Source organism: Numida meleagris, chromosome 3, assembly GCF_002078875.1.
Source record: "Numida meleagris isolate 19003 breed g44 Domestic line chromosome 3, NumMel1.0, whole genome shotgun sequence".
NCBI lineage: Eukaryota > Metazoa > Chordata > Aves > Galliformes > Numididae > Numida > Numida meleagris.
Genome location: NC_034411.1, coordinates 70,262,376 through 70,275,700, shown reverse-complemented (window position 1 = coordinate 70,275,700; position 13,325 = coordinate 70,262,376). Strand labels below are relative to the sequence as shown.

Here is a 13,325-nt window from a genome sequence, read left to right as displayed (position 1 = left end):
TCATTATGGTATAATAATTTAGATAAGAAAGAATAGAAAGGAAAGATATGAGGGGGCATTCAATATTTGTTCTGTCTTTTCAAATTTTACAGGAAGAGCCATATGTAATGTTCAAGAAGTCAGATAAACCTTTGTATGGAAATGATCGATTTGAAGGTTATTGCATTGACCTCCTCAGGGAGCTGTCTACTATCCTTGGATTTTCCTATGAGATTAGACTGGTGGAGGATGGAAAATATGGAGCCCAGGAGGATGCCAGTGGACAGTGGAATGGAATGGTTCGTGAATTAATTGATCATGTAAGTTAATATTGGAGGCTTTCTACTATCCATTTAGATTTCAATTTTATCTGTATGAATTACAAAACGTTGTACAGTAGGGCCATTTGAATAGTAGTGTCTTGGAGAATATTTAAAAAAGTAATGCAAATAGATCCATATCAATGATTTTTTTCCTCCAAATTCTGTTTGTTAAACCAAGACTGTTCTACATCTTTATTTTGTTGATAGACAGTGTTTTATTTCTGCCAAGCTGGTTTAGCTCTTCCATGGCATATTTCTAAGTAAAAATGAAGAATAAATAGTACTCAGAACTCCTTTTGGTGAACAAGTATCTACTGGTTGTTTGTTTTTGGGTTTTTTTTGGGGGGGGGGACAGAATATACATCTTCATTAATCCATAGGAGTCAGATCTCCTCTGATAATGTATCTGAGACACATAAATTATTTGATATACACAGAAGAGCATATTTCTTGAAACTTGAGCAATTAAGTGCAAACAGTAAGATAGCAACATATGCTGACACAGCAAAATAGTGCAATGTGTGTTAAAACAGATACCATTACAATTACTTAGATCAGACATTAGTTTGTGTCCTTTCAGAATTGGTCATGCCAGTTGAATTCAGCTTTTTTGACTCATTTAAATTGTAAATTTTTTTGAGAATTATGTTGTTTTGACTTTTAGCATTTATCTGGGTGAATTACTTAATAGAGAGACATTTGATCAAAGAATATAAGATAATATATATTCTGCACATCAGTGTTATTTTAAATAGGTAGAAGGAGAGATTATTTTATTGCTCATTCAAGTTAAACTTCCTAATGATGGCAGAAACTGCATGGATAACTTGAAGATTAATTTTCACTAATCCTTCACCAATTACTTTAAGATTTCAGCAGATGAGCAGGACTTGTGCTAATCAAAAGAGTCATGTTTACTAAAAGGGTTTTCATCTTTGTACTTTTCTAGTAAATAATAATCTGATATTTTTGTTGCAGCAGATGTTGATTATGTCTAGTTTCTAACTTTTACTATAAATGTGTGAGTACTATATTTAAATGTGTATGTACTCTACCTCATACACATATGTATAAAGAAAACATATTTTGCTAGACTCTCTCCATCTCTATACATGTGCAAATTTACACACACCCAATGCATAGGCATACATAGTTATTAGATTTGATGGATGTTAGATATTACCATCTGAAATAATTTTGAGAAATAGTTGGGATCAGTGGTGAGAAAATATTTCTTACATGATTCTTTAGAAGCTCAAAAAGAAACTCATTTTATTATGAGTTATTATTCATCCCTAAAGTTTTCTTCAACAAGCACTAGTGTAGCCTCCTAAGCTTTTGTGAAGGTAATCTGGAAATAAAACAAATTTAAGAACGTTGCAACAGTGAGAGTTATAGGACAGCTTTTTCAGTCCTTTCCTCTTGATAGCATAGAATGGAGCGTGTGTTCAACATTCTCCTTGTATAAAATTAAAGTGTATTTTGCTCTTTCAAATGCTGCTTGCGTAAAAATAAACCATAGTTCAGATGGGATGCTAAGTGCATTTTGGAAGATGTAGTCTATCTTCCTAGCTTGTATCATAGCAATATTAGGGAGTAGAGCCACTAGGTATTAAATTTCCATGCTATGCTGAGCCTTCACGGAAAAAAACTCTTAGATTTCTAACTTTTTTTTGTCTTTGAGTGAACAGATATTATATTGCAAATGTTCACAATCTTTTTAACTAAAAGAGTTTTTTTCAGAAAATTAAAAAAAATTCAGTTTAATAATTTTAAATGAAATCTTTTACTTGTATCTCTCTAGCCCATAGTCTATTAACTTCCCATTAATTAAAATTTTCTCTCAAAATTTTCTGTATTTTTATTCACTATTGTACTGTAATTTATTTGAAATGCATGCATTACATTACTTGTACATATGTGCCATTTCTGTTGGTCTGTTTTATTAATAAACAACATTTCTGACCTGAGAACTGATACATAAGAATTTAGTGTTCCAGATAGACAGTTACTACATTTGATGCTTCAGTTTGCTTAGTCCTCCACATATCAGCTTAGTTTTCACATTCTTTTCCTGTAAAGAATATTTAATAAAGTGTCAAAAAATTTTATTTTGTACAAAGTGAGTTAATGAACTGATTTTTATTTAATTTTGATTAAATACTTAAGATATCATATTTCATTAAAATTATTCAATATACTTTTTTTTAACCTGAGTGTCTAATTAAATAAAAAGACCACAGAGAAAAGATGCAGTTGTCAAAGTTGCATAGTACCTACATGCATGCTTTTAGAATTCATTTTTATCCATTTGTTATATATGAACTGTCAGTCAGTTTATATCAGAAATAAGGGATACCACGCCATAGTAAATATCTTTACAAAGGTAGTTTGTAACATTTGTAACTCAAGAAAAAAAACTGTGTAGGAAGGAAGATCCAAAATTTATAAGATAAACAGTACCAAATAGAATGTACATATTTAAATACATTGCATTTAATTGCTTTAAATAGTTGTATGTACTTAAAAATTTAAGTGAAATGTAAGTCTCAGGTTTGAAATTTTGTAGCATGAACAGAGAATGAAGACTGCATTAGGCTTTTTATGATTTCACTCCATTTTCCTATGGTTTTCTCACATTTCTTCTTTCTTTCACTGTTATCTGTTTTCAAATGCCATCATTCTGATGTTAGTTTCCAAACAATGACTAGTTTCCTTCTGAATAAATGATAAAAATTTGAAAGTGAAAAATGAGTTCAGTAATCACTGAAATGAACCCTTTGACAATTGAAAGAAAATGAATTATTTCTGGAAAAGACAGTGGTATCTATAACTACAGATGGTAAAGAAATACCAACTAGAACAGCAAGATGAGATTTTCCATTTAAAATGGAATTTCTCCAGTTAAACTGCCTGACTTATTTGCCAAAATAAGGATTTTTTTTCCCGTATCTTACCTCATTCATTGTTAATTTAATATGAAGATTTGAGATATTCAGGGAAAATGGGTGGGGAATGTTAAAATCCAGATATCTCCATCCTTTATGGGTGCATACTTCATGGGGAAGTATTCTTTGTACTGACATTGTACTGTCTTTGGTTCAAGAACTGCATTCAAATAAAGATAGATTTATTGAATTGCTTCTGGACTGTCTTATGAATTCTGGAGATTTCAGGTTTGTCTGTCGTGCTGAAAAATTGTTATGGAACTATATCATATTAAATGATATAGTGTGAGTGTGTAAATTATTTTTCACTGTAGATGGCAGATACTGTAAGAATAAAAGTATATAATTTTACTTCTATTAGACAGTCTGCTTTGTAGTTCTAGAATTATTTCAAAACATCACTGAGTTCTAAAACAAGTAAACAACTGCAATGTAATACTTTCCAAGATATATAAATATAAGTTAAAAATCCACTGGAAAGTAAAATGTTACTATAACATACTGTTGAAAATAGTCTCTTTTTTTTTTTTTTCCATGGCTCTTTGAATGGTTCTTCTACAGTGCAAAGCTTTTGCAGTGCAAATTGTCTTTAAGGCTTGCAGATGTTTTATGTTTCACAAATAATTATATAAAAGGTCCAGCTTTTAAATAATGACTACTCTTTTATTATATGTAAGAATTAAATGGGAACTTCTTTTCATTTCTCAGAAATGTAGAATTTTCAGCTTGAAGAAAGGTAAGATTTATGCAGTTGGGCAATTGGAAGGCACTACTTAATTTGAATTAGACATAGCATTGTATTTCTGTATCATTCGTATTTTTTAAAATCAGTACCTTACGTAGTAATAAATGCTTACACATGAAATGCTTGCAATTATAAAATTAGTAGCAGTGACAAACATATTAGTGACGTTTTGTTTTCTCTATAATGGAATACTTTCTGATATTTATATAACAGGTTTAAAATGCTCCTGGGGACATCTTCCTACAATAACTTTTTACTTTGCTATATTTTCCATCTAATTTCAAGTACTTATGTTATTGAAGGATAGATCCAAACCCTCTTTATTACAATATGATAGTTAATAAATGCTTCAAATAAGCAACTAAACAGATTTTTTAGTTGCTTCTTTTTAAGATGAAGAAAAATCTATGTGAGTAAAGGAATTTAAGTTTCTTCCATCTTTTTTTTTTCCTCTTCCTTCCCTTCCATAATACAGTTTCATGATGTTGGAGCATACTACTTTTCTTCATATTCACAACAAACTCTGCCTCATAGAGCTTTGTTAGGAAATGCTAAGGATTTCTCTTGCCTCTTCTCCTTAATGATAGGTGCAATATCCCTCCTTGTAATTTTCGTGCAAAAGATCTAGCAGATTTTCAATACAGTGCATGACAGCTTAGCCATTTGGCTTCTTTCAATGATGAAAATCTCTTAAGATTTGACAAAAGATTTAGAGGTTGCAGGAGAGAGATAGATTGAGCATTTTGTCTTTCTGCACCAACATCGTATGTGCTGGAAAATAAAACCTGATTTACTGCCAGTGCTCTTTATGACACCATATCTGCTTTTCTGCTTCATCATTTTATCAGTGAACATACCATACGTGGAGGCATTTCCAAAGCTGTGTGTAACACTTAATCCCTACTCTGTGTATTATCTTTTATTTTTTTGCAAATGATTCTCCTAAATTAATGTACTGACACTTATGCATATGCTCCTACTTATAATAACTCGACTGTTATTATTAGCCCATTGTCAAAATATTTCCCCACAGAGGATCACTGGATTTTAACATCTTTTTTTTTTTTTTTTTTTTTCTCAAATATAATGTTACATCACTTCTTCCTTCCTGTATTTCTCATAATGATTTAGTTATTTTTTCACAGTATGCCCTAGATTTTCTCTAAGGAATGTTCTGCTAGTTTTCATCACCTTGTTCAAATAATATTTCACAAGACAATCTAGTTATTACTGCACACGTAGAGTATCAGTAGTGACTCTGAAAACTGGTTTTGCCTTACTTACCTGAAGATAATTGGATGATTTTTTTATGTCTACATTTTTATTCTCTCTCTTCTGGTTCTGAAAAGGTTGTTCATTGGGTTTGGCCCCATTTATTGGAAACTAAATTACCTGGAGAAAATTGATGAAACAAATTCTCTATTCAGAAATGTACTTTTTCTCCAATGAGGTGGTTTGCAATTCTTTTTTTTCATTACAAAAGTGATTTTTACAGCTTATCATATTCACTCAGCTTAGGTATTCTTTTGGTCTGTTTCTACAATCTGTACTTCTATGTACAGAAAAATCAGAATAAAGATCACCTGTACTAGGAAAATTGATTGATAACACATATCTCACTCTTTCCTACTCTTCTCTGCCTGATCAAATCTTGTTCTAAATTAATGGTTAAGGGCAATGTTTACAGGCTTGGTAGATCAGGGATTCATAAATTCTACTTATAGCTCTGGAACATGGCACACACTGTGTTCTTAAGAAATGTAGCTACTTAGCTTCTCCTTTGGCTTCCTTCATATGGAAGAGGCAACAGAAGGTTTTTTAAAGATTTTTAAGGGAGATATATAAATCAGCTAGATAGATGCATAGAGAAAGTATAATAAAATTAATTCTTAGTATTGCTTCTGATAATGAAGGCTCAAAATAAATAAATAAAATGTTCAAAAGTTTATCTTCATTTCTGAAGAATTTCTAAACATCTTGAAGTGAACTTTTTAGGGAGGGTGGAAAGGATGTGTAATGGTATTCCAGAGTACACCAACCTTCAACAAAGTAACATTTTCATAAAACAGTTTCAGGATATGTTGGGAGATGTGCCCCTGAGAATGATACCCAAAATACAATGTCACACACACCATTTGAGGAATTGAGATGTGTTAATTCTGATCTATTATACTTGCAGCATCAAAGACAAGTTGTTTGTTTAAGAGAATTAAACAAAAAGTCAAACAGTTAAAAAAGAAAAGAGAAACTATCTGCACAGCCTCACTTAAGTCCCAAATACAACAAGTGAAACTGGTGTCTGATGTTCTCTGTGTGAGTTGGGAAGAAAGTCAAGTTACTTTGCCAAAATGGCTTGAAATTTCTTTACAGTCAAATTTTTCTCAACCTCTAGGAGTCTGATTAGCCATAATGTGTTGTAACTTCTAAAGATGAACTAATTCTCTTCCTGAGAATCCTGAATATATAAAATGTGAAATATTTACTATACATCCACATATATATAGGTTGCTCCAAAAGTAATGCCTCCTATTTATTTCCCTGGAAACTTCGACCAATACATAGAGTACATTAACACTATTTGATAGAACAAATTCTCAGCTACAGAACAGTATTTTTCAACAGAGTCACCATCATTAGCTATGCATTTTCTCCAAGAGCCTGCTGTGCTTCTAAAAATTTGCACTATCTGAGGTAACTCACTGCCACAGACTCCACTGCTGAAACACACCACCCGCTGCTTTGCTGTGCTCACATCCACTGTTTGCTCTCTGTATATGTCAATGAATGACAATGGGTGTAATTTTTTTCACATGGAAGAATTCAGTTACCCCTTTACTTCTTACTCACTTTCATGTCACTCTCCATTTTGTCAGACTTCACCTCTGCTGCCATCTGTCACATGACAACAAAATGTAATGGAATATTGGTGGGAAAGTTCAGCCTCTACTGCCATACCACCATCTGCTTCTGATGTGTTGTGGGCCAACATAATAAAATAGAAGGCATTATTTTCAGAGCAGACCTTGTACATACATATACCAAATGACTGCATATATATGCCTCTAAAGAACTGACATATATTACTGTGTGTGTGGCCTGGTATTAATGAAATGCTCATAGAAACTGGGAAGCATTATAGACACTTGTTAGAAATTTTTTGCTCAGGGTATTGTATGACTAACTGACATACTGAGACGAGGCTTTATACAGTTTTTAAAAAAGGTTAGAAGTTGCCTTTAATGTTTCAAAGTCAAGTTTAAAGAAATGAAAAATAAGCTTAAAGAAAGATTTGGTACTTCTTGCTCTGCTTAAGAAGTGTACTCAATGATCTGTTATTGAAAGAAAACATTTTAGTACCAAAAATATGTTCTTAACTAAAAAAAAATCATTTTTTGTCTGAGGCATGATTGATTTTGCCTTAAAAATAAAAGGCTCATTTAGATGTATTTTGTTAAATTTATTTATTTATTTATTTTTTAATTATGTGGACTGGTATTGAAAAATATTCTGTGATATTATTCTAAAAGTATCTTGTCAAAGATCTTACAATATACAAATTCTCAACTTATTCTTAAAATGCGTTATAATTGATGATCTTTACTGGATTATTGATAGTTTACCTTGGTAGAAAAATAATGAATCTCTTTTAAAATCTCAAGAGCAGCATTCAGAATCTGTCAGTTCCATGTCTTATGGATTTAAAGTTACTTTGAAAATGATTTTTCCAGCCCTCAAGAGAACTACTGATTTAATAATTCTGAGATATAAAGAGAAAGCTATTGTAAGCTCTACAGTTCTATTATTTTTACAGGATAATAATAAGGAAAAAAATGGGTCAGTTATGAAGAGCTACCATTGAAGCAGTGTAATTGCTGTTCTCTGGACTAATCCTGTTAGTTGTTATTAGAAATCTGCGTAAGGTTTGGAGTTTTGCTGACAAAGAAACTTAGATTGCAGTGGCAGCATGATTTCAGATGTTACTCAAATGTGCCTGAATAGACTGGAACCAGGCACCAGAAAAAAATGCAGTTGTATCCACCATATTTTGTGGAACCAAGAAATAACACATTTTAATTCTAGGTTTACAGATCCTGTGTGAAACTTGATAATGTGTTTTTTTTTTTCCAGACCATCTCCATTTATTTTCTTTATCTAAATATTAAAATTTATCAGGTAAAGATATCTATAAGAAAACTGTTTTGTAGTGTAGTCTTACATTTTCTCTTTTCACTTAATTCCCCAATGTAAACCAATAACATAAAAATAATATAATTACTACAAATACCATATCTTAATATTTAATTTCTTGTAATATTCGAGAAATTCATTGAGGGCCACATCCAGTGTGACTTTTCTTAAGGGCAGAGACTCCTCTCTGGACAGTCTGCTCTAGTGTTTGACCATTCTTATTTTTTTCTTATATTTAAATGGAATATCCTGCATTTTACTTTTGCCCATTGCCTTCTCTCCTTTCACTAGATACCACTGAAAGGGATCTGTTTCTGTCTTATTTATTCCTTCCTCCCACCGAATTTTTTATATTCATTGATCAGCACCCCCTTAGCCATTTATTCTCTAGGCTAAATGGTCTCAGCTCTGTCAGTCTCTTCTTATAGTAGTATGAAAGAAGAAAATGTCATCCTTGAAGAAGGAGGGCAAGGACTGAAGATAAACTGCTATTAAAAAATAAACTATTCAATATAGTATTCAAAATTTTTGATACACTTTGATAAAGCAAGATAGAAGTCGACTGATTCAGCTGACTTTGAACATTTTCCTGTAGAAAATGATAAATCCTGTTATTTCTTCCTTCTCCTGGACATTCTCTTCCTTTTTCGAGCACATCTCTCTGTGCTCAAAAAATTACTCAGATAGACACAGGATATGAGTGCTGTTCTCCAGTTTATCATGCCATATCTTTGAATGATGGAGTGAATGCAGGATTCTGATTTCCTCATGCTTGATATAATTGAAGTAAGAATTCATTGAGTACCATTTTCATCCAGTTACTGACACTGTGGCATCATTGTCTGCAGCGTGTAACTTCATTGCATGATATGGTTACTCTTCGTGTTGCCACAGCTATTCCATTTTGCACGGGTCTGCATTTTATGTTGGAAGGTCCTTGTCAGACCTACTTCCTTCTAATTGCTGTTGTAACCTTTATTTGGTGCAAAATTTCACTCCTACAGCAAATAGCTTATTTTCATCAGTCTTAAGATGCTGTCATAAAAAGACCTTTATCTCAAGTACTCAAAGGTCAAGAATAAGTGCTATTTAGGATTACACTTTCAGATAGATAAAGCTTTTTTTCCTCTAAAACACAGACGTACATGGTTCTGTTATCAAGCAAGTGAAGTATTCTTTGTTATGGAATTTATGGAAAGACATTTTAGGATGTATCCATTTGTTTGTCTGCCTTTAGATAGATAAAATTCTAATTTTACATCAATTCATCCTGCAAAATTAACTAAGATAATTCTCTTATTTGTATTTCTCTATTGTAGAAGACTGTAGGAGACCCTGATAATGTACTTCTGGAAACCGTACTCCTTATTTCTCTCACTTTCAGTTATGAATGAAATAGTTGCCGAGAGAATTGAGTATTTTGGAGATAAGATATATCTGATAAGCAAAATGATTACATTTTGCAATATCATACTTTTTACATCAGTCATTTTAGCAGTATTTTGCATTTTTACCCAGCTTCAGTTTTGCCATTAATCAGGAAGAGATATCCCAATTATAGTCACTAGTAGACTAAATCTGAAAAATGCTAACACTAGGTAGGAAACAGCACACATATTTTGCAAAATCAATCTACTTGTTAGCACATTTTTACCCTCTGTTTGACTTTAGAAAGTGTACAACGTTGTTCTCTGTTTGGACAGTGGAACTGTTATTACATCTGTGAAGTTACACGTTCAATGCAAAAGTCAGACTGACAGAGATAGTCGCCATAATGAAAATGATTTTTGTCTTGAATTTACAGATCATTCTTTGAACTTGCTGTGTGTGAGGTAGTATAAGGATGAATGCATTTTCTTCTGTTTTTCTTACTTTTTGTTTGTATTTTACCTAAAATTATGAATTCTGTCTTCATAGATATCACAATCACATAGATACTTTAAAAGAAAAAGGATTATTTCCATTTCGCTTTGCTTCTTTTGACACTGAATATATTGCCTCCATCTGGTGCTTTTTATTTGTACCAGTTGCAGTGAGAAAGTATAAGTTTCAGGGAACCACTGTTACATGTTATTTTCTGCAGTATCAGAAAATTATGTTAATTGGTTGAACATTTAAATTGGTCTTGTTCTGAACAGGAAGTTGGATTAGGTGAACTCCAGATGTCCTTCCCAACGTAAATTACTCTGTCATTATCTGAAATGAGCTTGTCATATGCTGAATTCAGTCTGTACCTTCTTAAGCAAAATAGAGGACTTACTCTGACTTACTCTTAGCTAGTATTTAAATTAATTTAAGGAGTTAGAATTTAACAAAATAACTGATACATATTTTCTTCATACCATAGAGTGTACATGAGCGCAAGGCAAAAGCAATGTTACTTGGTTCCTTGCAATTTTTCCACAAATTGTGGAGATGTTTAGAGAATACAGGACAAACTATGTGAAATGACAATAGGACAATAGAGCATACTAAGAAAAAGAAGATTATAATCAAAGACAAATATCTGGATATATAATCCGGCAGAGCGGTCTCTCCACTACCACATCTGTCCCTGTTGCAGTCTAAGTTAATCATTCTGAATTCTGAAGATAATTCTAAGATAGCAGGACAGGGATCTGAATTTTGGGCCTGTACCTCCTAGACTGGAGTATATAATTGTCTTGTTCTGTCATATAAAACATATATTATTTGTTCTAATATTATCTAATTGCATCTACACTTTCCTTAGAGCTTATCTCCACTGGAGATACTTGCAGCAACTTACATTTACATGTATACAGCTTTGATGATCAACGGTTGAATTTCCAACAATTTTTCTTAAAATAAATTATTTATTATTCATAAAGGCTCAGATCACATTTTATGACCAAAATTCACAATGCCAATAGCAGTATTTTCTCTATCTTTGGGTACCTATATCTTCTGACAATCTCTAGTGGGTTGGCTTCAGACTCTAAGGGTAAGGACTGCCACTTTTCTCTCAGCTTACTAGTTTTAGTTGTGTTTCTCAAACTTTGTGTTGCCCTATAACTTTTAATCCAGATTAGTTTTATGTTTGCACTTTTCTGTTTTCTTTCTGCATTATCTAGAATATCACCAATAATATGCAAGCCATAAAAACTCAGCTGCTGTGAAATTAAGCCTTGCAGGTCTGCTTAATACCTATAAGTTCTGAATACCAATGAAAAATGAAGTGCACGAGGTGTTTTTGACCACTGAAACCTGTCTAAATTAGATGAATGGTGCCAACAGAATTTCACATTTTAATATAGTAGTGCATTACTATAGTAGGTCTAATAATGTGACAGGTACTCATTAGGACACTGAACTATAGTAGGCAATAGCAAAAGGCAACACTGAAATACTCTAGCACTGCGTGGAATTGAGAGTGTTAAGTAGTATATAGAATGCGAGATGAGCAAAATAAAATATATTAATGATGAATTTCCACCACATACATGTAACAACTTTTCAGTTGTAGAGCTTCTCATTTTAAAATAATCTTCATTTTATACTGTTACCTTTACATTAAAATAAACAAAACTTCATCCTTGTCCTGCACTTGCACAAGCATATTCACAACTCCTTCACAATTACATTAGCTTCTAAAGAGCACAGCGAAGAAGTGACAAAGTAAAGACATACCTTGATGCGTACATTTTGAGAAGTTTAAAGAGGTGTAGAATAAATCTGTATTCCTACTAGTAGGTATAGTAGTGTTTTAAATTTCAGCCTAACTAGTGCAAGAACAAATCTCCTCTTTGATGAACTTTGTGCTTTGCATAATCTGATTTTCTGCTTCAACCTGTTTCTTCTGACTTACGTCCTGTTTGTCTTTTTGTATTTCTGTCAACAGAAAGCTGACCTTGCAGTTGCACCTTTGGCAATTACCTATGTTCGTGAGAAAGTCATCGACTTTTCCAAGCCGTTTATGACTCTTGGAATAAGTATTTTGTACCGCAAGCCCAATGGTACAAACCCGGGCGTCTTCTCCTTCCTGAATCCTCTCTCCCCTGATATCTGGATGTATATTCTGCTGGCTTACTTGGGTGTCAGTTGTGTGCTCTTTGTCATAGCCAGGTAACATGTCAACTTTTGTGATTTTTTTGGCAATTGTTATAATCATTTTCTTACTAATAATTGTCAAAAGTCACAAAACCTTCTTACTTTCATACTCTTACATTTTGACTTTGTGATGTATAGAAAAATAATTAATGATGAGGGTTCTTACTATTAATTTTCTGCACTGCCATTCTAAGTCTCCAGTTTATTATACCACCAAGTATTGAGGATGCTAGCTAGGATGCATCTTTTATTTACAAATTTAAAGACATTAGCAAGTTTATGTAATGTCTTTTCTCATTTGTGCTGTGTTTAGAGAGAAAGGGATCAACCCATTTTATTTTGTTAGTATAATTTTGTTTGTTGCTGTCTTGTTCAATCTCAAATTCAGTACTTAGCTGCCCATGTTAATCCTTCATGTCCAAACTGGGCCACTACATGTTAAAAAAAAACAACATAAATTAATTGATATAGATTAGTGTCTTAGAAGTAAGGTAGCAGAATTAGTTTTTAACTGTATGCTAGATAAACTTTACGCATAATTTAGAGTCCTAGACTGGAATATGTTTGGAAGCAAGTTTTCAGAGTTAAGGACCTCAATACAATTGCTAAATTATAAAGTGATTTTTAAAAAGTAATATTGGGCTTTCTTGCTTCTTAACTACTTTTTATCTGTTTTCTTCAATATAGATAAGCAGGAAGACATCTCTGGTAGTCAAAAATACTCATTATATTTATCTTTTCATTGAAACTGACTCCAGATGCTCACAGAAATGTAAACTTGTATGTCATAACTTTGAGTCTTGCTGTGACAGAAAAAAAATATTCAGAACACTCAATCACCAGTTCCTGGGGGTGTAAAAGTAATATTTTTTGCAGATTCCTCCCAGAAGTCACTTCTAAATAGTTTTGGGTTTGTTTTTTTTTTTTTTTTTTGAATTAAGTAAATATAAACTACTATGTCTTCTATCCCAAACTTCCCTTTAAGATTTTTTTTTTTGTCTGTAGCAATGATGTTTAGAAGCAAATATTGCAAATGATGTAATTTCGCAGGTAGGTTGTATCGTTTCTGTAGTA

The 13,325-nt window shown here is 32.4% G+C and overlaps 1 protein-coding gene across 7 annotated transcripts in view; it reads left to right on the top strand.

Moving 5' to 3' along the window:
- GRIK2 (glutamate ionotropic receptor kainate type subunit 2) overlaps positions 1-13,325 on the top strand; it is a 461,962-nt gene that overhangs the window by 314,573 nt on the left and 134,064 nt on the right. For all 7 annotated transcript variants that reach the window (XM_021389815.1, XM_021389816.1, XM_021389811.1 and 4 more), the window contains 2 exons: positions 93-299; positions 12,043-12,266. In XM_021389815.1, coding sequence (XP_021245490.1) covers positions 93-299; positions 12,043-12,266 — 431 coding nt within the window. The remainder of the gene's footprint in view (positions 1-92; positions 300-12,042; positions 12,267-13,325) is intronic.